This window comes from Seriola dumerili, unplaced genomic scaffold (genome assembly GCF_002260705.1).
Source record: "Seriola dumerili isolate Sdu_G_001 unplaced genomic scaffold, Sdu_1.0 BDQW01000219.1, whole genome shotgun sequence".
NCBI lineage: Eukaryota > Metazoa > Chordata > Actinopteri > Carangiformes > Carangidae > Seriola > Seriola dumerili.
In genome coordinates this window covers 3,152,776-3,179,240 of record NW_019174474.1, presented here as the reverse complement: position 1 = coordinate 3,179,240, position 26,465 = coordinate 3,152,776, and the positions used below count along the sequence as shown (strand labels likewise).

At 39.1% G+C, this 26,465-nt stretch overlaps 3 protein-coding genes across 3 annotated transcripts; 2 read left to right on the top strand and 1 right to left on the bottom strand.

Annotated features, from left to right (window-relative positions):
- Window positions 1-3,726: 3,726 nt before the first annotated feature.
- On the top strand, window positions 3,727-11,929 carry LOC111228514 (ADM2-like). The gene is made up of 2 exons (XM_022754439.1): window positions 3,727-4,074; window positions 10,322-11,929. The coding sequence occupies exons 1-2, from the start codon at window positions 3,971-3,973 to the stop codon at window positions 10,728-10,730; spliced, it is 513 nt and encodes a 170-aa protein (XP_022610160.1). The 5' UTR covers window positions 3,727-3,970; the 3' UTR covers window positions 10,731-11,929.
- Window positions 11,930-15,838: 3,909 nt separating this feature from the next.
- Window positions 15,839-19,293, top strand: miox (myo-inositol oxygenase). Its single transcript, XM_022754436.1, has 10 exons — window positions 15,839-15,932; window positions 16,042-16,122; window positions 16,590-16,670; window positions 17,111-17,273; window positions 17,362-17,429; window positions 17,740-17,849; window positions 18,193-18,260; window positions 18,402-18,451; window positions 18,783-18,895; window positions 18,976-19,293. The coding sequence occupies exons 1-10, from the start codon at window positions 15,846-15,848 to the stop codon at window positions 19,082-19,084; spliced, it is 930 nt and encodes a 309-aa protein (XP_022610157.1). The 5' UTR covers window positions 15,839-15,845; the 3' UTR covers window positions 19,085-19,293.
- Window positions 19,294-19,333: 40 nt separating this feature from the next.
- Window positions 19,334-26,004, bottom strand: lmf2 (lipase maturation factor 2). The gene is made up of 14 exons (XM_022754429.1): window positions 25,708-26,004; window positions 24,236-24,489; window positions 24,118-24,146; window positions 23,674-23,867; window positions 23,307-23,485; window positions 22,881-23,019; window positions 22,397-22,525; window positions 22,217-22,322; window positions 21,969-22,065; window positions 21,576-21,758; window positions 21,202-21,370; window positions 21,007-21,118; window positions 20,478-20,586; window positions 19,334-20,320 (listed from the first exon to the last, which is right to left on the bottom strand). The coding sequence occupies exons 1-14, from the start codon at window positions 25,799-25,801 to the stop codon at window positions 19,931-19,933; spliced, it is 2,184 nt and encodes a 727-aa protein (XP_022610150.1). The 5' UTR covers window positions 25,802-26,004; the 3' UTR covers window positions 19,334-19,930.
- Window positions 26,005-26,465: the final 461 nt, after the last annotated feature.

The window sequence follows — 26,465 nt, the reverse complement described above, 5'->3', positions numbered from 1 at the left end:
ATGACGTTTTTTTTACCTTTTTAAGTCTTACTATACTATGACGTATTTATGACATTTTTATGGGTTACTATACTATATAATTTTTTGGCATTTTTATGACTTACTATACTCTGTTGTTCTATGCCTTAGCATACTATGTTGTTTTTATGACTTTTTATGCCATAATAAACTATGATGTTTTTTTGATGTTTTATGCCATACTATACTATGACGTTTTTTGTCAATTTCATGCCTTCCTATACTATGAGGCTTTTTTTTAATTTTTATGACTTACTATACTCTGTTGTTCTATGCCTTAGCATACTATTTTGTTTTTATGACTTTTTATGCCATAATAAACTATGATGTTTTTTCGACGTTTTATGCCATACTATACTATGACGTTTTTTGACCTTCTTAAGTCTTACTATACTATGACGTATTTATGACATTTTTATGCCTTACTATACTATGATATTTTTTTGCCTTTTTATGCCTTACTATACTATTACATTTTTTGACCTTTTTATGCCTTACTATACTATGACGTTTTTTTCACATTTTTATGCCTTACTATACTATGACATTTTTTGACCTTTTTATACCTTCCTATACTATGACGTTTTTTTCACATTTTTATGCCTTATTATACTATGACATTTTTTGACATTTTTATGCCTTACTATGCTATGACATTTTTTCACATTTTTATGCATTACTATACTATGACATTTTTTGACAATTTTAAGTCTTACTATACTATAACATTTTTATGACATTTTATGCCTTACTATGCTATGACATTTTTTGACAATTTTATGCATTACTATACTATGACATTTTTTGACAATTTTAAGTCTTACTATACTATAACATTTTTATGCATTACTATACTATGACATTTTTTGACAATTTTAAGTCTTACTATACTATAACATTTTTATGACATTTTATGCCTCACTAAACTATGACATTTTTTGACCTTTTTATGGCTTACTATACTATGACTTTTTTTGACCTTTTTAAGTCTTACTATACTATGACGTATTTATGACATTTTTATGCCTTACTATAACATTTGACGTTTTTTGAACTTTTTATACCTTCCTATACTATGACATTTTTTGACCTTTTTATGTCTTACTATACTATGACGTTTGTTCACATTTTTAAGACTTACTATTCTATGACATTTTTTTTAACATTTTTTGCCTTACAATACATTGATGTTTTTACTACATTTTATACCTTACTATTCTATTACATTTTTCATATATTTCTGCCTTACAATACATTGATGTTTTACTACATTTTATAACTTACTATACTATGACATTTTTGACCTTTTTAGGCCTTACTATACTATGATGTTTTTATGACATTTTTATGCCTTACTATACTATGACATTTTTTCACATTTTTATGCCTGACTATATTATGACATTTTTTTACCTTTTTATGCTTGACTATTCTATGACATTTCTTTGACATTTTTTGCCTTATTATATTATAATTTCTTTTAATATTGTTATCCCTCCTTATACCAAGACATTCTTTAAAGTTTTATGCCTTACCGCACTATGACATTTTTTGACGTTTTTAAGCTTTACTATATTGTGACATTTTTGACGTTTTCAAGCCTTACTATAGTATGACATTTTTTGACAATTTATGTCTTACTATTCTATGACTTTTTTCACATTTTTATGCCTTATAATACACTGATGTTTTTATGACATTTTATGCCTTACTACACTATGACATTTTTATGTGTTTTCTATTCTAATTCTATGTGTTTGTATAGGATTTTCTAAATAATTTCTTATTGAATTTAGACATACATGTCTATCTTTTATATTTACATATATAATATAGATAGAAACTGACAGGCTTTGAGATTGATATATATTCATAACATATGTTTATATTACAAATAGACATACTAAAATACTTGTTTCTATTCGGTAGACATATATGTCAAAATATGATATTCTTGCAATTTCTAAAAGGTTTCATATGTCATTTTTACATATACAGGCTATCCTTTAAATACAAATATGATTTTACTTCATACGTACACATATATCATATATGGAGATTCAACACACGTACATACATTACATTTGCATATGGGCATTCCTGAATGTAAATTCAGATATTTTATGTTAATAAACTGTTGATGCCACCCCTCCATTTGTTTTGGAGGGGTGGCGAGGTAATTGCGTCCCTACCAATGTTGAGGCCAAACCTACGCTCTTGCTTGTGACCTTCATAAACAAAGCTAGTCAACTCACAACCCTTTGATATAGGTGTCTATGAGCTGTAAATCAGCAAATATTTATTTTTATCTTCTTAGAGTGTTCATTTTGACTATTTAGAGGCCAAATGGGTGAAAGTATTTCAACACAAAAAGCAAATGGAAGAGAAAAATCCCCAAAAAGTGAAATTTCTTTTTCCTTTACTCATTAATCATGTCATAACTCCTCAGATAGTAACTTCTTGGGGGAACTGGACCCTCAGGTTGAGCACCAGTTGATGACATATAATCCGATTCTCAAAAAATGCAAGCAGCTGTAACACACCCTACCACATCTATTACTGCTGTCGGGGTCTCTCTTAATCTACCTGATTAAACAGAGCAAGATGGTTAAATGCCATAAAATACTGCACTGTACAAGAAAACTCAGTTGTGTATGAATCCACATGAGTGTCCAAAGTGCCCCCTAGTGATCCCTTATGTTTTTGGTTTTGATTGACTCTCACACTCAGTTGTAAAGATAAATGTCAGTTTTTGCAGTTAACTTTACAAATGTCACAGAATGTGTTCTGCGCCAGAGTCAGAATTTTTTAAAAGGGCATGTGAGCATACGTCTGGTCTGACAAGGCTTTTAATGAAAGTACAACTCAACATGTGAGTTCTGTTGGGAAATAGTCTTTAATGCCAGAACCAGGAGATTTATGGGAAGGCCCTTCTTTCATCTGTTATCAATAAAGTTTTCTGAGCTAATTATTGATGGATAATTGTATTTATCACTTTCTAATCAATCGTACACAATCACTCTCACACTTCTAGGTCTTAATGACACTCTCAGGCTTTCATTTTGAACCTCTATACTGCAATTGCACTATTGCTACTGTAGTAATGGCAAACCCATCTAAACGTCTGACTTCTCATTTTGTCAATTCAACAAACTATATATAGAGTTGCAGGAACCCAGAATACACTACATAAATTAGTGTACCTACCAATCTTTAATCATAATCATGTAAAATATTATTATAGAGCTGGTGTAAAAAATACTGTTTAACAATGTACATAATTAACTAACTATATTTACATGTAAAATGATTTTATTCCAACACATTTTTGTCTTTTAATATGACCTTCCTGTGTTAATGATTCAACATTTCGTTTAAGTGGGTCAAGATGACTGTGTAAAAAGAAACTAAATGCAATAATAAAATCTATAAGGGCACCTCTGACCACACATAGGCACATACATACATATGTATATGTATAAAAAACACTCCCAAAACAATACATTTGACACACATAACCTATTCACCTCTATGAGAACACTGGAGATTATCAGAGTTAATTAGGTTGTGCGGTTCATTAGGTCGTTGAGTAGGACAGACAATAAGCCTCCCTCCCTCCTCCTCCTCCTCTTCCTCCTCCCTCAATCGTGCTATATAAATGAGAAAGCTCCAGTTCCTCCCGATGTGAGCCCCAATGAGTTTCTGAGTTTTCACGTCTTATTTATCGCGGATTTCGTTGTTAAAAGCGAGAAGGCCAGTGTGAGGAGGATGCTGTCAGTGTCACTCATCTATACCGGACAATTTACTTGTTAGAAAGAACGTGGAAATTGACAACTCTGAAACAGTTGCTAGTGGATTTTTACGCATTTTTCGTATCGCTTCTATTCTACTTTCAAAATCATATTTTGGTCTTCTGAGATCCACCCGGACACTCCGTTTCCACTGAGCCGCAATGTGTGCGCGCCTGCCGGCGTGGCTGTGCCTGCTGCTCGGCCTCCTGCCTCTGGAAATCCAGTCCCGGGCTTTGACTCTGCAGAGCCTCTCTCACAGACACAGGTAGCACTGCCTCACTGAGCATTTACAATCTGAAGCGTATGTATACTGCTTCAGCTGAAGCTGGAAACTGAGACATCTGACTTTTGGAATAAAACTGTAATATTGTTTTAGAATTAAAGTTTAATACAAGTTATTATGTGGCTTCCTTTGGCAAAATGTGATTCAGGGTGTCCTTTCTATTATAAAAGAAGGAAAACCATAACCAACACCAAAACACAAAGCCTTTATTTCACAATATTTCTGTGATGATGTAAATTTTGGTGCTAAAATAGTAGTTTTTGGTTATGGTCAAACTAAACAAGATATTTGAAATGTCACCTTGGACTCTGGGAACCTCTGATGGGCATTTCATTCTACATTTACACTAAATAATTGATCGATTAATCAAAGGTTAAACATTAAAGGTTTGCATCTTGCCGTCTGGCAGTCATTAATGTGAGAAAAGGGTCCAGCAGCAGAGTGAGGTAATTCCTCTCAGCAGCAGGAGGTGAGACAGAGGTGAGGCTGATTTAGTGGGATTTGGGACAAGGATACATGTCATGCGCATACCGAGGGGCCAAGCAGCAAACAAGCCACAGACTAAGTATGGTACTCTACAACAACACACACACACGCACACACACACACACACACACACACATACACACACACACACACACTCCACAGACAGCAGCTTTGACAGTAGCTTGTGATAATGTGGGACGCAGACCTGCCTACATCTTGTGACTGAGCGCTGCAGGCACAGCAGACCACTTTTTAAATGTCACATGCAGACCCATACTTTATCAGTGTATTTTCCTTTAGCCTCTCTGCTCTGGTGAAACAAGACTTTTTACTGCATTATTTTGTGTTTTATGTGTGTGAGAAAGAGTAGGGAGGAGGTGTGAGTCTTACATAATAGGGATTTCTCTATTAGTACACTGTAATCCCTTATTACTATGAATACAGTTAGCTCACGGTTTAAGTGCCAAAGAGAGTATTAAGTAAAGTTGGATATTTGAATAGTGGAAGGTAAAGAAGCATCAAGACCTTCTTTACTATAGCAATTAAAAAATATTCAATGTAATATGTATTTATCTCTGCATACATGTTATACAGTAGGCCTATTATTTTCTCAAATTGTTATTTCTGCATTATGGGTTTCTTTTATAGGACTCCCTTATGGTATTTAATTTTGAATACGAAAAAGGGGCTTTATAAAGGATTTATTGGCTGTGGCACTGGCTAAAGTAGGAAAGGAGAGGATCTCAGTGTGATTCAACACTGATGGATGTAACATAATACTGCCACTGGCACTTAATAAAATGCCTGGAAAGAAATACAAGAAGAAAGAAAGAAAAATTAAAGGATCCTGTAGTAACTTGGAGAAGACAGAGAAAAAGGGGGCAAAATACAATGAATAGACCCAGTAACAATGGCTAGTAGTGAAACAGTGGGGATCTGACAGGGACAAAAAGTTTTTTTTCTTTGCGCAAAGGAGTTTTGAGGAGTTACGACAGGAAGGTGTGTGTGTGTGTGTGTGTGTGTGTGTGTGTGTGTGTGTGTTTGTGTGTGCGCGTGCGTGCGTGTGTGTGTGCATGTGTGTTTTGAGTTCCTCTGTGAAGAACCTCATGCTGTGCTCTAACTTGGGAGGAATGTTGAAGAAGCTCCTTTTGCTCTCAGGCTCTCCACAGGTTCACAACCTGGACTACCATGCAATGGTACACACACACACACACACACACACACACACACACACACACACACACACACACACACATGCACACATGCACACAGAGAGAGAGAGAGAGAGAGAGAGAGAGAGGTCATACTGGAGAGCACAAAATGGTGTTCACCTCAACTAATTCTGCGATCAATCATGCAGTGTTGCTTACAAACTGTTTTCATGTTCGGGCATTTCAGACAAGGAGGATCCTGCATGTGAAGTAACACCTGTAAACATCAGTGTATGAACGTCATTGAAAAAGAGAAGTTTGCTCTGGTGGAGAGTAACAAATAAGGCATCAGTTTATCAGTATCGTCAAAAAAAACAATGAATACCTAAGATCTTCATGGCAGTGACAGTGAATATTAATGTAGCTGATAAAACAATCAAACCACTAGGTCTATTTACTAGCTGCTCTTGAATTTGTACCACACCATCTTTCTCAGCAGATTCAGCTTGTTCATGGATTTGTGGATGTTCAAATTTTTATGCCTCTTTGCACAAAAACCGTATGTCAGATGTCAAGATTTATGTGATGTGATGAAAAACTCCACAACAGCTAAATTTTCTCAACTGCAATTTTCAAGGTCAAGAATGAACTTTGTGTATGAAAGGTGCTTTGGTGTCTTTCAGTTCATTGTTTTGGTTTTACAACACAATACCTGTTTAGTTCTATATCACCACTCTCAGTCTCACTGTCAGTTCAAGCAGAAGGCAGCTGATTTCATCAGAAACACTTTGATAAACCCACTACACCTGCCCACCACCACATGGCACACAGACAAAGTTAGCAATGAGTTGGTGAACGTAGAAGAGCGTTTAGCAGCTAAAATATTTCTTTCAGAAGTAGGTGGAGAGCAAAATAGAACAAAAAAGGAGAGTGAACGTCAACTTACATTCATCAGGTGTCCAAAAACAAATGAATGCTAATGTATCTCTGTATCTGCTGTATGTGAATAAGGTAAAGTGTTCACTAAGAATCATCATCTCAATATCAACTTGAAAGGTGATAATTGCTTACTGGTGCTTGTGTCAGATGCTCCTGAATGGGGCACAAAAATCAATTTATGGAAAATGGCCCCAAAATTATTAAAAAATATTAATGCACATGAGAATCTCAGTCTGATTACAGTTTATTAACAGCTTTTCTCTCTTTTATTTTGAGTAAATAATATCGAAATATATTTTGTATAATTCCATTGAAATGTTTTGACACAGACAGATAGACATACACTTTAATTAGTTTATATATCTGTATCTTGGTGCAGGTATAGTCTACCTGTTTTGGTTGTGTTAGATAAAGACTGGCGAGCAGCTCATGTGGCTTACATATCCTTGCACTGGGAGGCACCTCAGTGCCAACTGCCTTTCCCTTCAGAGACAACTGTGTGTGTGTGTGTGTGTGTGTGTGTGTGTGTGTGTGTGTGTGTGTGTGTGTGTGTGTGTGTGTGTGTGTGTGTAGGAGAGAGATAAAGACAGTGGATGAGTGCACCTACTGTAGGTGTGAGCATGCACACATGGAGCGTACATTGTAAGCAAGTGTTTGCACATATGAGTGAGCATCTTTTTGTGTTGGTAAATCTTGTTTGTGGCCAGGCAGTCACATGTCACTTGCACGTTTGTGTTCAGTAATGCCATGCCAACCAACATTTTGCCAGTGTGTGTGCATTTGTGTTTGTGTGTGTGGGACTTTGGTCCATTGCTGCTAGAATTCAGCATCCATTTAAACAATACAAAGCTAATAGAGTTGGGCGATCTCAAAAGCTTTCAGTCACTGGTATAACTCACAATAGTGAGTTGGTCATGGAGTGGGGTGAGTGAATGAGTGTGTGTGTGTGTGTGTGTGTGTGTGTGTGTGTGTGTGTGTGCGCGCATGCGTGTGTGCGTGTGTGTGTGTATGTTGGCAGTAAGAGCCCAAGGTGTCCAGCCAGAAGAGTGATCAGAATACCAGTCAGGATCAGTTACAGGATAAAGATCATATGGTGTTCTGGCCCACTTCTCACACCAAACAAACACAAACATTATCCCGCTCCATCCCTTTATTTTTTGTTTCTCATGAATAGCCAACAGAGGGATATGGGAGGTGTGTGCGCACACACACAAACACACAAACACATACACACACACACACATACACACAAAGTGATTTTCTGTTTTGCAGGACATCATGTAGACGCTGTTGGCAGTTATGTCAGGAGATGAATATACTTGTGCTAAGTGAAGGGCTTTTTTCAGATAGATTCACTTGATTCTGTGAGCATTGTAAAAAAAAAAAACAGATTATCATTTAACATGCTACACTGAGCGTAACATGTAGTGCGCTAAGTGCCCTTTGTCCCCTGCTACTTTACATTATCTATACCAAGTATTGTGTAATTTCCGACTGACTCTGTCCAGCAGTTGAACTCTCGAATGTAGAGCGAGAGAGAGAAAGAGAGAGAGAGAGAGAGAGACAAGGGATGAATGAAAACGAAAAAAGGTATTTTGACACCGTGAGAAAAAAGAGAGGCTAGACAGCGGGGAGATACTTAAAGAAAGTACTTAAAACAAACTCAAGAGGAGTGGAAGTGGAGCCTCTTACCACCAACCACATTGTGCTCCGTGGTTGTCGCTCTCCCCTTCTGTTTCTCCCTCCCCTGTTGTAAGATTCGTCAGCTCAGACACTGTTAGTGATTAATGGGAAATATTATTTTTTAGTTATGTTGGTGATGGGATGGATGGCATGCTTATGTCAGTTGGTTGTTGACACAGTCAGTTTAAGCCACTTTGGTCCGGGTAGGTGCAACAACAACCTCTAGGGGTCACTAATGGGCATTTTAGACTGTTTAAAGTGTCTAAAATTTCAATTATTGACTAAGAGACATGTACAAGAAACAGCTTGTCACTCTTTAACTGCATTTTGCAGGTCCACATGAAGATGAGTAAGCAGTACTCAGTTGTCTCAATTTTTCAAGAAAACACTTTTTCAGATGAGAGGATCAATGTCAGTTTTATTTCAGTGCATTCAATACATACATAGGTCTGGGATGTGTTTACCATAGCTGTGTATTGTAAATTTATCAAGAGTAGAAATAAAAACTGGTGGCATAGATTCAAGTTGTTTGCAAAATATTGGGGGATCTCAGCTGAACATCAACATTGTCTGAGATAGCACCTTAAGTTAGAAGTTCCTCTTTACTTTAAAAGCTACTGCAAATGTTTCTGAACACTTAAAAGACAGTTGGGATTAGACTGAATATTTAGACTGACTGATTGTTATTGCTTGCATGTGCTTACATTTTAACACAAAATCCAAATTGACAATCCAATCCCTCAACTGCAACATATGAAAATCATCAACTAACCAAATGTGCTAGTTTTGGTGTAACAAAATAACATTGACATATCACCTTTTAAGCTGAAGTTGCAGCCTTGTCCACAAAGAGTTGCTATTGACACATCCAACAGTTATGGAGCAACATTATCATTAATATGAAATAGTGTTTCCGCCCAACGTGGTGGAACGGTCACGGTTTGATAAGGGTTAGGAAACGATTGTGGTTTGGGTTAAAATAAGTACTTCCTAAAGATTAGAGGACATTTGTTGTCATGGCTACTATAATAAACGTGTTTATGGTTGTGAAACAGTCATGGATGGAAAGAATGTTCACACGTGAAACGAACAGTCTCCTGCGTAAATGTCCTGTGTTTTGTCGACCCATCCATCCACCCCAACCTCATGTTCCTAATGCAGACTTTGTTGCTCTATATACTATGTCACCTGACTTCCCTCCTGTGCTCCACTCACAATTACTACAGCCAGTAGAGGTTACCTAACAATAAACGTATGTATGCATCGAAATAAGCTGCTAACCTTGACCCATGCTGTCGTTTTTTACAGGACAGTCTCAGTGCACTTATGTTTGTACAACCAAAAAGTATATGATGTTGTTTGCCACTTTGTAAAGTATCACAGACCCACAAAGTGAGCTCATTTTGCTGGACTCACATCATATGGTCCCAGGTATTCTGAGTCTGCTTATCCCCAAATAGGCATAGACTGACAGATCACTCATAGACAGTGCAATCGTAAGGGTAAGGCAAGCTGGTACACCATAATGAACAACAGACACACTATCAGACACAGAGACAGTGCAGCTGGATAAGTCAGCTACAGAATTAGACACCCACCTGCTCACCACCCTCTGTCTATCTCTCCTTCTATCTGTCCTTCTCACTTTCTCTTTCAATCCACTCTTTCTCTTTTTGGTCCCTTGAAAAAAAAAAGGAGAGGCCACAGATTGAGTCCAGTGGACATTCCTGCAGTATAAGCCTGACTCCCTGTGAGGCATTTCATCTTGTTGTAGCGATCCAGTTTCTCTCAGAAACCTAAGCAGGTGACATGCGCATGACTGCCCAGCATCATATGCGAACGCGCTGTATGTGTGTGTGTATGTGTGTGTGTGTGTGTGTGTGTGTGTGTGTGTGTGTGTGTGTGTGTGTGTGTGTTTGTTGTACTGTTCTTGCATTGCATCTAAACTGTTTCTCTCTCCTCCTTCACAGGTTGAGTTTACCCAGAACATACAAATACCCAAAGTCTTCTCACACCACCATCATGCCTATTGTGTCTGATCTCACTGTTGCCACTGACAACCACATCACCCAGGGAGACAGAAATATCATCTGGAGGGCCCTGCTGCACAAAGAGCCCCCGCCAAGGTTGTCTGACCCGTTGCTTGACCAAAGCGACAGAATGCTGCAGGAAGCACCGGCCTGGCAGCGTGGGTCACGGGGTCGTCGTCATGCCATCATTGGCGGTGGGAGGGGCCACAGCCACTTGATGAGGGTGGGGTGTGTCCTGGGCACTTGTCAGGTTCAGAACCTCAGCCACCGTCTCTACCAGCTGATTGGACAGAGCGGGAGGGAGGACTCCTCCCCCATTAATCCTCGCAGTCCTCACAGTTATGGCTAAAACCACACCTCAAATCCAGCACAGACGCCTTTATTGACACATGTTGGCAAGTTAGTAACCCAGGTTCTTTGTTGCATCATTGACACGATTAGAGCCGGAAATAAGGCTTTGAAGTCAGACTGTTCCCAGATCTCAGCAATTATTTAGATGGGTACAATCATAACCTATATGTATGATGGTCAACACTACAAAAATAAGTTATGATAAACCAGAATTTCTTCATCATTGAACATTATGGCATTCAGTGCTGGCCACCACCAGTTTACTTCAGTGACACTAGAGTCCTTGGTGTTTTGGCATTTATACAATAATAACCATTTAGAGAGTATATTATGTGGAAGGAAAACTGTGAACAAGAGAGTTCTCAGTCAAACTGGCCTACCCGACTAATGTCTGCTATCGTCATCAGTGGTGATCCTGCTGATCTGAACTTACCTGAGCTCCGAGCTAATCCAGCCTGCCTCTCAAAAGCACCTTCATCTCCCTCTGCGAACAAGTAGCTTTACTTTGGTGCAAACATAAACCAAAAATAACCTCCAATCAAACCCAATTAACCCTTCACCCAAACCCCACAGTGTGCACAATCAGCCAAAATAACCGCTAACCCTAATCCATGATCTGTCTGTGCACTTCTTAACGGACAGCTTGTCTCCAGTGTCTTAGCAAGTAAACCAGAGAGAGGACAGCTATGCTATAGGGTGCTTTTTACCTGTGAAGTGTAAATTGGTGTTGCGTTATGTTTAATTTTGCCAGTATAAATTGTGTTTTTGAGCCTTAATTGAGTTAATCATTTGTAAAGCCTTATAGTCCTTTGCCTTTATCCTGTCCAAATTAAGCATCACAGTGAATGTTGACTATCAAAGTGATATTTAAAGCTTTATAGTCTTCTGCTTTTCTATGTGTGTAAGCTCAGCATAACTCCAGTTTCAGTAGGTGCTCTTACAGGTCAAATGTTGATATGAATGCATGAAAGCACTTTATCCTCCTTTATATTCATTATGACTTGAATTTTAAAATGTGTTATTTACTTTTAAATTAATGAAACCATTTTGCTGTAAATACTCCACTTTACTAAATCTTCATGTTCATGTGAGAGCCCCTTCAAGGTACAAGTGTCCTTCTGTAAACCCTCTGTGATGCTTTCATCTAATACTTTGTTTTTACAACAGCAGCGTTGTAATAAAACTCCAGTCAAACTTTCCCATGTATTTTATGTTTTATCTAAAAGCAGTCCGAGGTGCAAGTGTGACCTTTTTTTAAATCAATGCTACATAGTTTATGACTGGAAAATTTGTCTCACACCATGTTAGTGATAATGATTGTTAATCTGGGCTAATGTACACACACACACACACACACACACACACACACACACACACACACACAGACATTAGGAGGCCCTTGAGAGTAAAGTACAGGAAGTGAAAAGTCCAAACCAATGCCACAGGTCAAGTTCACTATGACATTACATATCTGTAAGTGACTCTCTCTCTCTCTCTTTTGTCTGTGTGTGTCTCCCATATGAACAGCCCTAAACACCATTCTTCTTTTCAAAAATGACAATGCTCACAGTTCAGTACAAAAGACCTTTAACTTCAGCTAACAGTATACAACACATTTTCCTTTAACCATTTAGTGAGAAATATTTTAACCTTGTAATATTAGAATTAAAATTCAATTAACATGACACACTGATTGATTGATAAATCAAAAAGACATGTCAAACAATAGTTTCAGGGTGTCACACTTGGTAAATGTGAGACATTTTATCCACTGACTGACAGAAATAAGCAGTGAGTCAAAACTGCGCAAGGCATTTTTGGATTTCAATTTATTGCAATGAATGGCAGCTGGCCTCAAAGTCAGGTTCATGAAATCAATATAGCAGAACCAGGGATGATGTCTTTTTTATTCCACACATTCTTCTTCCTTGCTAACACCTGGTGCCTACATTACCCACAATGCAACTCAACTACTGACATTTTTCCCGGACATGGTATGTTATACTAGTAGCAGCTAATGTGGCCTGGAGCCACTAGCCTCAAGCAGAGATGAGGAGTGGGCTCCCTTCTTTCTAACTCCACACCTCAAGATCTTTTCATTTTCAAACTTGTAGACTTCAGACCAAAACCAGCACCCAAAGACTTAAGAAAGATCAACTGAGGCAATTTATCAGATTTCACACAGCTTGTCTAAAGCCTCAACAAGGTTTGTATAACTTTTTTTCACATATGCAGTTGTATACCCTAGACCTGTAAAGAGACTTTGATGTAAAGCTTTCTCCTTTAACTTAAAAACATGGTAGCTTGTTGTGCTACTAACTTCTCTGCAATCAGACAATAACCTAGGATTTTGGGGCAGCTTTTAAGGTGGCCAATCAGATTTCAGGTTGGACCAAGCCTCCACCATCCACAGACACAACCCTGGCCTGAACAAACATAAAACTTTTGAAAGTTCGGGAGCTTTTCTTCATTTGTCTGGTGTGTGTGAACACAGACGTAGTGATTTTTCAGCTTTGTAAATAGCTCTTTCTGTTCATTTTTTATTTTCTTGTGTTATACAACACTTTTCACAGGGACAGAAAAACAAGAAAATATGACGCAAAACACTCAGCCCGTTCAGGCGTTTGTTGCTGTGTGTGTATCCAGGCAATGACCTCTCAAAGGGCAAGGGTATGGTTGAAAGCCGAAAGTAAAATTCTCTCAAATCCTGCACCAATCCACGAAATATAACATCACATTAAAAGTCCAATGTACATTGTTTACTGTGCGCTGAAGCAGATATTATGAAGACTTTCTTCTCATTCATACATTCGGTCCAAAGTGTGTGAGAGGGACACCTGGTGGCCTGCTGGGACTGATGCCAAACAGAGCGTCTGGTGGCTATGGACGACTGGCAGGAATCAACAACAAATTGGGAGGACTGTCAGGACTGCTCAGCAAACCGCTTGTGTGTGTGTGTGTGTGTGTGTGTGTGTGTATGTGTGTGTGTATGTGTGTGTGTGTGTGTGTGTCTTTGATCCAACTGACAGTAAACCAGGAAATTTGATACTGAGAAATCATCAGTCAATTCCTGTTGTTTGTTTTATACAATGTGGTCGATACCCAGATATGTGTATCCATGAATAAAAATGATTTTCCCTCATCAATCTACACACAATACCCCATAATGACAAAGTGGATCTCTTTTCTTTTTTTTATTTGCAAATTTATAAAAAAGGAAAAACTGAAATATCACATTAACATAAGTATTCAGACCTTATGACACTTGTCTCCTATTTCTCTTCATTATCTTTGAGATGTTTCTTCACCTTGATTTTGGTTAATGCAACTGATGGGACCTGATTTGGAAGGCACACATGTATCTATATCAGGTCTCACAGCTGACAATGCATATCAGAGCAAAAACCAAGCCATGAGGAGGAAGGAACTGCCTGCAGATCTGAGGAACATTTCTTCTGCATTAAAGGTTCCCAAGAACACAGTGGCCTCCATATTTCTTAAATGGAAGACGTTTGGAGCAACCAGGACTCTATATAGAGCTGGCCACCCAACCAAACTTAGCAACTGGGGAAGAAGGGCATTGGTAGGATAGGTGACCAAAAACCCAATGGTCACTCTGGCTGAGCTCCAGAGATCCTGTGTGGAGATGGGAAAAACATCCAGAAGAAACCCATCACTGTAGCTCTCCACTGATCTGGGCTTTATTGCAGAGAGAGAGTGGCCAGACGAAGCCTCTCCTCAGTGACAGTTTGCAAAAAAAAAGCAGCTAAAGAGTCTCAGATTGTAAGAAACAAGATTCTCTGATCTGATGAAACCAAGACTGAACTATTTGGCCTCAATTCTAAGCATTATGTCTGGAGGAAACCAGGCAGCGTTCATCACCTGCCCAACACCTGCCCAACACCATCCCAGCACTGAAGCTTGGTGGTGGCAGCATCATGCTGTGGGGGTGTTTTTCAGCAGCAGGGACTGGGAGACCAGTTAGGTTTTAGGGAAAACTGAATGGAGCACAGTACAGAGAGATCCTTAATTAAAATCTGGTCCAGAGCTCAGGACCTCAGACTGGGCCAAAGCTTCACCTTCTAACAGGACAATGACCCTATGCACACAGCCAAGACAACGCAGGAGTGGCTTCGGGCCAACGTTGTGAATGACCTTGAGTGACCCAGCCAGAGCCTTGACTTGATTTCAATCAAACATCCCTGGAGAGACCTGAAACTGGCTGTCCACCAGTAATCCTCGTCCAACCTGACAGAGCCTGAGAGGATCTACAGAGAAGAATGGCAGAAAGTCTTCAAATCCAGGTGTGCAAAGCTTGTCACTTCATACCCAGAAGACTTTGGGACAGTCTGAAGACTACTTATGTCAATGTGATATTTCAGTTTCTAAACTAATTTCTAAAATTATGTTTTCACTTTTTCATTATGGGGCATTGAGTGTAGATTGATGAGGGAACCTTTTTTCAAATCTATTTCAGCATAAGGCTGCAACATACAAAATAACAAAATGTGAAAAAAATTGAAATGGTCTGAACACTTGCTGAATGCAATGTTTCTCTCATTTACTTTTCGTTTGTGTAGATATACAGTACATATAGGTCAAAATATAGATAACAGGTGTACTTAACGAAATGTATATGACAAGTACACAGGTTTTGAAGAAATAGACCAGTTAATCTGTGTAAAAGTGTTTTTTTCAATAACATTAATAATAAAATATATGATATGGTTAAAATGATCAATTAAAGTATGAAACAAAGAACTACTGAGTCATTCTACATCAGTACAAACAGAAAACCTGTTGATTATTAAAAAAAAAACTCTTCCTGGGATGGACACACACACACACACACACACACACACACACACACACACACACACACACACACACACACACACACACACACACACACACACACACACACACACACACACACACACACACACACACAAACAAACACACAAACACACACACACATACTCAAAGCCAAGGTTGAACACAGTGTACCCCATTAGGTGAGGTTTGGTTAAAGTGTGACTGGACATTGGTGTACCCTGTACGTACGCCTACAGTCCAGGTCAAAAACATTATTGTTTAAACCGGCAGGATATATATGGGCAGGGAAGCGTGCAGTCAACTCCAAAGGACAACACAGCAGCTGCAAAGATTTCATCTGTCAGCCATGAGGGTCATCAGCATTGTATGGATACATTTTTTGAAATAATTTTTTCATAATTGTATAAGCATTTATGTTATGCATCTATGTAAAGCCTGAAGGTGTTTTCTGCTCTCTGTTATTTCAAATGCAGGGTCCAGACCCATCTCTGGCATATCGGCCAAATTTGGAGAAGAATGAACACAAAGAGAAGGAAGAATACAGAAACTTTGAGGTAAGCATTCAAAGCCTCTCTTCAGCACATGACACTTATTTAATGCTACATTAAATAAGTTTTAATGCTTATTTAATGCTACATTTAATGCTACATTAAATAAGTTTTAATGCTTATTTAATGCTACATTTAATGCTACATTAAATAAGTGTCAAAGCTACAAAGAGGGGGGCTTTGCTTCTCCTCTTCAGCCTGCACTGATGTACCTTCTCTGATCCACAGTTTTGCAATATACCAAAATTTCATTTTATTTTCAAAACATTACTGAGTCATAGTAAGTTTTGACAGTAATGCAGACATTGCAGACGTCCAGTATCACTGGTTGGCTGTTGTCATATGTGGCACAAAAAAGCAGTTCATGTCATCCTATGCAAAAATGCATTTTGATTCATCTTTATTTTATAAGACAAGGTTAAGTGTAATGCTGCTGTAAGTGTATTGGCGTGTATCATATATGTGTTTTTCAGACTGGAAGCCTTATTGACCGTGTCTTCAGCACATATAAGTTGATGCACACCAACCAAACCCTGGACTTTGTAAAGCATAAGGTGAGTGAATCTGAAGTGAGCGAGTGATCCTGTCAGACTGAGCAAACAAATGTCATCTGGTCCTCTGAAGTGAAAGCTAAAGTTCTGTTTGGAACAAACGTTGTTTAATTGACCTGATTTCAAATCTCCGAAAGGTTACACAGGGACATTTTCCTGTTTTATATAAGTGACCTGAAGGAGATCCAGCTGGGGTGACCTACTCTGGATTTGTTTGCAGGCCTTTGTGGGATATTGGAAGATGTTGTCACTACTGAAAGAGAGAATGACCTTTTAGTATAGTGGAACAAGTAGAATATGAGTGGTCACAAGTCTTCTGTTTCTGTTCACTAGACACATATGGTTACTCTCAGAAACACATACAGTAGATGGGACTCATTTGAGTAAACATTAAGCAATTCAAACACCTCCCCAGTAATGATGTGACTCTTACCTCCCTGCAGCACTCTGAATGGACCAGCTGCAACCACGCTCAGATGGGGATGATGGACGCCATCATGTCTCTGGACCAGCTCGTGGACGAGTCTGATCCTGATGTGGACTTCCCCAACTCCTTCCACGCCTTCCAGACTGCTGAGGGCATCCGCCAAGCACACCCAGACAAAGGTACCATACAGGGAAACAGAAACACACGTATATGTGCTGTACTGTAAGTTTGGTAAATACTGTACCTGTATTTACTGTCCTTCCTCAGACTGGTTCCAGTTGGTGGGTCTGATTCATGATGTTGGGAAGATTATGGCTCTTTGGGATGAACCCCAGGTAGGAGACAGGTTCAACCCATGGAAAGCTGGTATTGCAGCTCCATCATGAACAACCTCACTGAGGAATAGTTCAATTTCTGACCTTAATGTCACCCTTTTTTAGATTTATTTTTATTGTCTTCTTCTAAGCATTTTTGAGTCTTCTCAATAATCTCAGTTGTTTTTATTACTCTTTTTACAATCTTTTTGTTTCTTTATACGAGGCACATTTGAACTATGTTTTGATAAGGGGTTAGCATTATTACAGTCTAACTTTATATCATATATATGATAGATACAATTAATGTTTGTGTCTCTGTACTCTACAGTGGGCTGTAGTGGGCGACACCTTCCCTGTGGGATGTAAACATCAAAACTCAATCGTGTTCAGAGACAACACCTTCCTGGATAATCCAGATGACAAAAACCCCAGCTACAAGTTGGTATTCTCATTTTAGGTTATCAACGTCTGTGAGTGAAGCTCTCTTTGTTGGTTATCCTGGTTAATTTAAATATGCACCCCATCTTTTACAGTAGTCACTTCTTTAACCTTCCTTTATGTCAAATTTGACCTGAACATTTTACTACCGAATTTACTTCAGGATTTAATGTGTGTAGTCAATAATCCATCAGTTTTAATGAATGGAACAAAATACAATTACGTTTTGTCTTTGAATGTAATGTCATTAAAACTGCTCTGCTGCACTACTATTATCGAAAACAATAGCCATGTTGTTTTAATGTGCAGGGAGCTGAATGATTTTTTTTCTCTCTCTCTTCAGTACAGATTATGGGATCTATGAACCTAACTGTGGACTCGACAATGTCCTCATGTCCTGGGGCCATGATGGTAGGAGAGGTCATCATATTCACACACACAAATAATCCCATCTGTAACACATCACACACACATCCATCCATCCATCACTACTTTTGAAATAATTTGTGTACTGCCATTGAAGTGCCTGAACCCCTGCACTGTTGCCTTTAGAGTATCTCTACAGAGTTATGAAGTTCAACAACTGCTCGATCCCAGAGGAGGTGAGTAAGTTATTACAAATAATGATTGTTAAATGTGAAGGAGTGAAAGCTGTTATAAGTATCCCTCACGTCTTGACTGGTCAGATACAGTACAACCCTTCAATTTTTTCATATTTTGTTATACCGCAGCCTTGAGCTAAAATTGTTTAAAATAATTTTTTCCTTCATCAATCTACACTCAATACCCCATAACGACAAAGAAAAAAAGGAATTTTAGAAATTTTGTGAATTTATTAAAAACGAAAAACTGAAATATCACATTGACATAAGTATTCAGACACTTTGATGTGTAGATGTTTCTACACCTTGATCTTTTTCTGCCTCTCTACAGGGGTTGTACATGATTCGCTTCCATTCGTTCTACCCCTGGCACTCCCATGGAGACTACATGCACCTGTGCAATGACAAAGACCTGCATACGCGGCCCTGGGTCCAAGAGTTCAAGTGAATATCTTCTTCTTTCATATTCACATTATCCTTCTCACCATTTTGACCTGAAGCTGCATCTTCCATCCTCTCCACAGTAAATTTGACCTGTACACAAAGACCACTGATCTTCCCGATGTCGACAAGCTGAAGCCCTACTACCAGTCTCTGATCGACAAGTACTGTCCTGGAATACTGAAGTGGTGAAATGTGTAATTCTGTAATGATTCGACATACTGTTGCTTTATACTATAGCTGGACTTCCTGTACACACATTAGTTATCAATGAATATAGTTCTATCAAGTTTCAAACTACTCAGAATATATCCTGAGTAACTGAATATTTTATCTTGTGTATACTGACAAGTTCTTGAAATTAGACAGGTGTGTGTATATATATATATATATATATATATATATACTCACCATTATTATACAGTTTCAAATAAAAATTTACAGAAAGCATTTTTATTTTATTGGATTTTAATCTTATAAAAACATTTTTAAAGTACTATAATGTTTTCATTTTCGAAACAAAAGACACATTTGTGGAAAAGAAAGTGCAGAGTTGTTTTAGTTCTTTACATACAGCAATAGAGGCAAGTGACCACAGTGAGAGACACACACACACACACACACACACACACACACACACACACACAGAGTGGCACAGTAACATGAACAAGACTGAACCCACCTTACATTTTAAATTCTATATTTTTCTCTACTGTCATTCAACATGATTTGATCTTATGATTATATTTCACTTATGAGTTCAGCATAAAAGTCAGACCCAATGAGGTTTTAAAATATATAAACACCTGGCAATATGTGTTGAATTAAAACCAATGACCCAAAGTGATTAGGCCATTGGTTTCTGATGTAGACAGCTGATATATGAACAAAGTACTGCGGTAAAGTGTAGGTGATATAAGGCAAATAAACTTTTTTTTCAAATAGAAATATACAAAGAACAATTTCTTTGGTCATTTTCTTAATGTTTTATAAAGGCAGGTGGTGATAACAGTCCTTACGGGATTACCTGCATCTTTATTAAAGCTTTCTCTTTCGGAGTAGCTCATCTCTTTCCTCTTCCTCATCTTGTTCCTCACCCTCGTTGTTGTCACTAACAGTGTCCCTCTCTTCCCCCTCGCCCTCCTCCACTTCATCTTCGCTGTCTTCACCTTCCTCCTCCTCTTCCACTGCCTGCTGTTCGTCTGACTTCTCACGATTTTCCGTGTGATTGTTCACAGTCACAGCGGCCGAATGAGTAAGTAAATTCCCTTTGTTTCTGTTTCGCAATCCTTGGAGGAGACAGAAGGTGGCGCTGCAGGCAATGAGGGTCCAGATTAGTATGTGGGTAGGAACACCTCTGACCTGAGAGCGCACCCACCTTACTGCCCGGGCAACAGTGGTGTTGGATATACGTGGAGGCGATTTGTCCTACAGACAAATTAAAATCGATATTATGGTATCAGGATTGTAACAGATTACAGCATGAAAAGGGACATTTTCTCTCCATGTTTTCCACAGATTATAATGAAAGTTTTATGGTTAAGGATAATACAGAGGAAAGAGACTAATTTTAAGAGGCATTTACCTTGAGTCCATACTGGTTGAGCATGCCTTCCAGGACAGTGTTGCCCAGGTGCACAGTGGGGTAGAACTCCTCATCATAGACCCTCCTCCACCAGCGCTGTGGGTAAGAACTGCCAACAAAGACCAGCCAAACTCTTAACATCCTGCGGTTTGTGTGCGAAAGGCTTGTGACTTATAAAAGAAACTGAGATAAAAAATTTAGTTTTTCTAATTTGAACAGGCCGAGACGACAAAATCATGACAAGCAGGAAAGTTGCAGTGTATAACAATGAACTAAGTACAGTACAATCAAACCTTGTGTGCTATTCATATAATAGAGAACATACATAACAGTCATTTTCCAGCATTTTGAGGACATGTTTGCACAGGAAAAATTAAGTTAACTAAAACATGCGTATTTAAAATCATTTTAAAATTGCAACAAAACTTTAGTTCTAATTTCACAGTAATATTCCACAGTGTGTTGACATGACAGCTTTCAGCGCACACTCAATGTATGAAGGAAGGAAAAGGAGAAAGAGAGCACTGACCCGTCAGCCTTTGGTTCAGTGAACCAGTATCTGTAGCGGTGGGCTCGGAGGTAGGCAGGAGGCTGCTGGTGGAACGGATACTGAGATACATCTGTCTGGATCAACTCTATAACTGCAGAACATGAAACAAAGCTTAAAGAGATATGCTTGTTAAATAAATCAATGAATTAACTGTAGCTTTGCGAGGGTGCGTACCATCTCTCTTTCCCTGCAGCAGTCTGTACATCAGGCTGGTGAACCATGGAGCCTGTGTATGAGCCCCAAGGGCAGCAAACCACATTTGCCAGTCCAACCTAGGCTGGTGAGGTGTCAGCACAGGTGGAGGTGCACTAAGGTTTCCTGGCTTATACATAAACTCAATCTCCTAGAAGAAAAAAAAAAAAAAAACATGCCGATATAAAGACAGTGAGTCTGCACAATTATTCAGTATGAAATTGTTCAATACTGCCTCCATAATTTTATCGTACAATTACAGATTTTAGAAACTACAATCATCTTATACAAGAGTCATTAACAGGCATATTTTCAGCGTGTTTGAACCATCATCCATCATAACTTGTTTCTCTCACCGTCCATGTGACTCCATCGTGGCTTCCCTCAATGACAACTTCTGGCCGCCCCCCGACGCCTGTCATCCTTCTGAAGAGGCCATATGAGTTGACCAGCTGGTAACGATTCACTAGCTCATGGGCCCGACGCACTCCTGGCCATAATCTAGTATTGGAGTCATACTCTATGTAGGTGAATGGCACCTAGAAGTGAAAAACAGTGTCAGGAAGTGATGACATGAGAGAAAACAGTTATATTCTGACCTGCACCAACAGAGAGATGCTAGAATCCAAGAGATAACAGCCAAATTAGGACATTACACTGCTGACTGGTTATAGCGTTCAACTGAATAGTGATATGAAGTTTCAGCTTCATGATATGAAGCTCAAGCATTACTACACATTACTACCCACCAGACTGACAGCGAACATGGCAGCAGTGGCAGCAGCAAACACCGTCCACTGAATGGTTCCACAAAACCTCTTCAGGAAACCACAGACACATGCACACCTACAAAAACACATGGAATACATTATCTCTACTTCTGCTGTACACTAACACATTTTCAATAACAAGGTAAATCCACATCAAGCAGTAGAGTAAATGCAACAGACCACATAATCAAGCTCCCAGCTGCACACTGAGGAGAGGAGAGTTTTACCTGAACATTGCTGCGACCATCTCCCAGGTGAGAGAGAGGACCCCAATCCAGATACAGGGGATTGTGACAGTCTTCAGAAACTGGTTAAACTGGTGGTATGTGAATGCTGCAAGAACAAAAACGTAAACGAAAAACTGCACAATGCAAATCTCTTCTATTCACATACACACACACACACACCTGTCCTGGAGGAGATGCCGTTCCTTGTTTTATCCAGCTGTAGGTCAAAACATATAATTGTTCCAAAGATCATGAGAGACCAGACTGCCAACTCCAGCAGGTAACACAGCCACGACCACAGCCTGGAGTCTGATCAGGACAGACAGAGAAAAAAAAACTAAGAAAAACAGGTGATACTCTGGTAAGTAAACCATGCTAGAATGGTTCAGGTGCAAATTTAAACTTTGAATTGACAAATGTGTACCATGTGTAACATGCACACTTTAATGTTTAAGTAATCCTAAGATTTAAAAACTGGGAATAACAAGACAAATTTTTCCAATTTTAAAAAAACAATTGTGAGGCCTGCATATGTAAAATGTAAAATATGTAAAAATCAGTCCAGCTATTCCCAGTCCTGTATAATTGTATTATTATTAAAATAGTATTATTATATTATATTTATATATACACATACACATATGCATGCACATGTGTATCATACCATTGTTGTTGGTCTTGTCTGTTTTGCGTAGCCAGAAGTGTACATGCTGATCGTCCAGCAGAGACAGACAGAGCGCCAATGTCAGCAGGTTGAAGAAGTTGTAGTTTCCAGACAAAATGATGAGCACCTGCAGAAGCACCTACACAAGGGTGAAAAAAAGAAAAAACAGATCAGCCAATATGCACACAACAACGTGGCAATTTTAGAAGCACAACACTTTACAAGCAATCCTGTTAATTGCAGGCTTAAGAGACGTGCGTGGGAAAATATAGTAGTGCAACAATTAACTACTGTACAATCCAGAAGTTAATTATGTATTAAGAAATGTAAATAAACCTAAAGCTGATTGTCAGTCAGCAAAGTAAAGAAAGAAACAAATTATAAAAAATTACAAAAATCAAATGTAGCACTTGAATTTCTACCCACCTGCAAGTAAAAAGACCCGAGTCGAAGCCTACGTAGTGGACTGAAGAACAGTAGAGGTGCAGCCATCTCTATGACAAACGTTCCCACCACACTTAGCTTCTGCCACCAGACTGGCAACTGGTGGGCAACCCAGGCGAGTGGGGTGGGAATACACTGAGTCTCATAGTGATATGTCAAAGCTGTTCAACACACAGTGAAAAATAAACTTAAAAAATGCACAGAACAGATAACTGGCGAGAATTAACATCAGTAATGAGATGTTGGAGGAGTTAAACTACATGTTTCAACAGTAGTAATGGGATTTCTTCCAAAGATTCACATCCCCAAAACATGCACACTACAGTATACCTCAGACACTCAAACATACCTGTAAGACCCCACCACGTGGGACAACGTGATGTGAGCTTCACCACACCAGAGGCAAACATTAGCCTGAAGAGCAGCCAGCGGATCAGCCAGAAAGTCACGCGATCATGTTCTCTGACCGCTTGTGACCCTCTGATTATTGTCAGTGGAGCAACAAGGATACAGAGGAACCCAGTCTCTAGAAGCAGGTTGTCCCTGTCCAAAGAGGAACAGGCATCAAAGAGGACAGGGAAACCAGAGTTGTCATTCTAGTTTACTTTAATGTCTGTAGTCAAGACAAACATCACTATGATGTTATACCAAGCATGACATAAAGATACCGGCAAAATGCCAAAACCATCTTGGGCTCCTTCTTCCAGCTGCTGTTTATAGAAGTAATGTGCAAATGAAAAAAACAAATCAACTATAAACATCTATGCTTCATCTTTTTGTTCATAACACTCACCACTGGAAGTAGAGAAAAACTTGGCCCACCTGAAACAAACAAATATGTTTAAGAGCATGGAAATATTGTGAGAGTAAAAAAAAATAAATAAAAAAAAGTACAGCTGATACAAACTCACCTGGTACATGGACAGGTACAAGGCCCAGAGGCAGAAGAACACCACGCTGTCTCGGAGAGCTTCCATCAGCGTGGCGGCAAGGCTCAGTGCCGCCCCTATGAGACACAGCAGCTCCATGGCAGTCTGCGTGTCCAGGCCGAGCCGAGGTCCAAGCCACAGTAGGGTGGGTGAGGACAGCAGCTGTTCCACCAGGGGCTTACCGCTGTATCGCAGCTGCCACCGAGCAGGCAACAGCCCGTCATTACCGTAGAGACCTGGGAATAAACACAAACATGTAAACCATGCTACAGATCAAGATTAATTGTAATGTGCTTGGCCACCGCAAGATACCAGAACAGCTTCAATGCTGCAAAGCAGCGAGTCTCCAAGTTTCAGGACATCTACTAAAGAGATTAACGCTGCTCTTCCAAAGGATATTCCTTAATTCTGTTTTAGTTCTTTTCACTCAGTCATCCCTTGTGGAGTGTATGGAAGTATGTGCTCAGTTTCACCACTCCTTTATTTTCCAACTACCAGTATCTGCCAGTGCATCAATCACTACTATTGGCTGGCCCTGCACAGACCAGCCAGCGATGCCTACAGCTAAACAGACCTGTACAAAGAAAATTACTGTAGATACATTTCAATTTTTGTCCTCAAATGCTTCTTTTGTTTAAACAAAAATTCAAATACCCAGAAATATTTAGTTTACACCGATTGATGCCAAAGGAGAGCAGGAAATAACCTCATTTGAGAGGCTAGAAACAGACAATATTTGGCATTGTTCCACTATTCTTTTTTGAAAAATCACTGAAATTATGAATCAATCAATCAATTGTTAAAAAGTTGACGTGATGACTTACTTTCCTAATCAATTAATCGACTATTCTTTTCAACTCTACATGGGAAAACAAAGTATGCATACTTCATAGTTTTATATACTGTACTTTATGAGTTTGTGCTTTATTGCATATGCACTAAAAATCTCACTGTCATTTATCTCAAAATATATTCATTGGTAATCTCAGACAGCTAATATACATTTGTGGCTCGGCCTAAAATGAACTATGAATACATAGTGGAAAACCTTACACTAGAAAATTATGTTGGTACTGAAACTAAATAAATGTGTATTCCAAATGTACAGTTTCCTTTAACACGCGGGCGTGGGCGACGTCTTCTGAGCTTCTTCTGGACAAATAGCAGAACTTTTAAGGTTTGTGGGTGCTGTGGTAAAAGACATGTGAGCGTCTTTTAAAACAGGTTGGGTCTCTCTCAGCAGCTATTAGCTCGCGTATTTTGCCAGGAGCAGAGAAGTCTTTCTGACTGCAGCCCACAGAAACTTCCAGGCGGCTCTTCACCACAACTGAGAGCATGAAAAAGGGAGGAAGACAGAATAGCCTGAGCGCTAAGTTCCCAGCTAACAAGCTAACACACAGCAGTGAAGTTAGGGAGGCTAGCTCTCGCACAGGTAGCAGAGTTGAGGGTCTCACCTGGTATTTGCATATACAAGGAAACAAAAGCAGCCAGATAGATGGCCGCCATGCACCAGAGGAACATGCGCCGCGGCAGAATGATCTCCCCCATGTCTAAGCCGAGATGCTGGTCGTGACAGCCGCCACTTTTACCGCTAACTGACTTGCCGCGTCCTGTTCCTGCGGCAGGATGGGATGAGACGCAGGCAGCGGGGATTAAACGTAGCCGAAGGACACGTAGCGGAAGTTCACCTGAACGACCTCGAGATGTCGCTGCAGTTCGTTTTGACCGTTATGCTGCGTTCATGTTACATCGGATGAAACATATGTGTGATGTCAGTAGATTTTCTGATCACCACTCATCCTGTTCTCAATGTTTTTCATTTGCATTGGAGCAGTTTAAAACTACAAATATATTAATGTAAAATAAACCATTACAAGTAAAAGTCCTGCATTCAACTTCTTACTCAGGTAAAAGTCTATTTTTTAGTATCAACAAAATGTCCAATGTGACCATATTATCACATACAACATTATTAGTTTGGTAATACTAATGCATAAATGTGACATCGGCATTTTACTTTTTTGACCTGCTTGAAGTGGAGGTTCCCAATCTACGGATCGCTCTTAAGGTATAAAGTATATCGATACTAAGTAACCAAACTGTGTGTAAGCAAACTACAGTTTTGTGATGAAAAGTGAATTTTAAAAATAATTTAACATTTTCCGACATGGACGTTATTTTGATGTTGGAAGTAGAAAATAATTTTTCCTGT

Bases quoted from the DNA above. Each gene is read 5' to 3' on its own strand.
- LOC111228514 (XM_022754439.1), top strand. From the start codon at position 3,971: ATGTGTGCGCGCCTGCCGGCGTGGCTGTGCCTGCTGCTCGGCCTCCTG. The intron at 4,075-10,321 runs GTAGCACTGCCT...CCTCCTTCACAG, and splicing joins AGCCTCTCTCACAGACACAG to GTTGAGTTTACCCAGAACAT.
- miox (XM_022754436.1), top strand. From the start codon at position 15,846: ATGGGCAGGGAAGCGTGCAGTCAACTCCAAAGGACAACACAGCAGCTG. The intron at 16,671-17,110 runs GTGAGTGAATCT...ACCTCCCTGCAG, and splicing joins TGGACTTTGTAAAGCATAAG to CACTCTGAATGGACCAGCTG. The intron at 18,452-18,782 runs GTGAGTAAGTTA...GCCTCTCTACAG, and splicing joins ACTGCTCGATCCCAGAGGAG to GGGTTGTACATGATTCGCTT.
- lmf2 (XM_022754429.1), bottom strand. From the start codon at position 25,801: ATGGGGGAGATCATTCTGCCGCGGCGCATGTTCCTCTGGTGCATGGCG. The intron at 24,490-25,707 runs GTGAGACCCTCA...GTTTATTCCCAG, and splicing joins CTTGTATATGCAAATACCAG to GTCTCTACGGTAATGACGGG. The intron at 22,323-22,396 runs GTGTGTGTGTGT...TTGTTCTTGCAG, and splicing joins CGGCATCTCCTCCAGGACAG to CATTCACATACCACCAGTTT.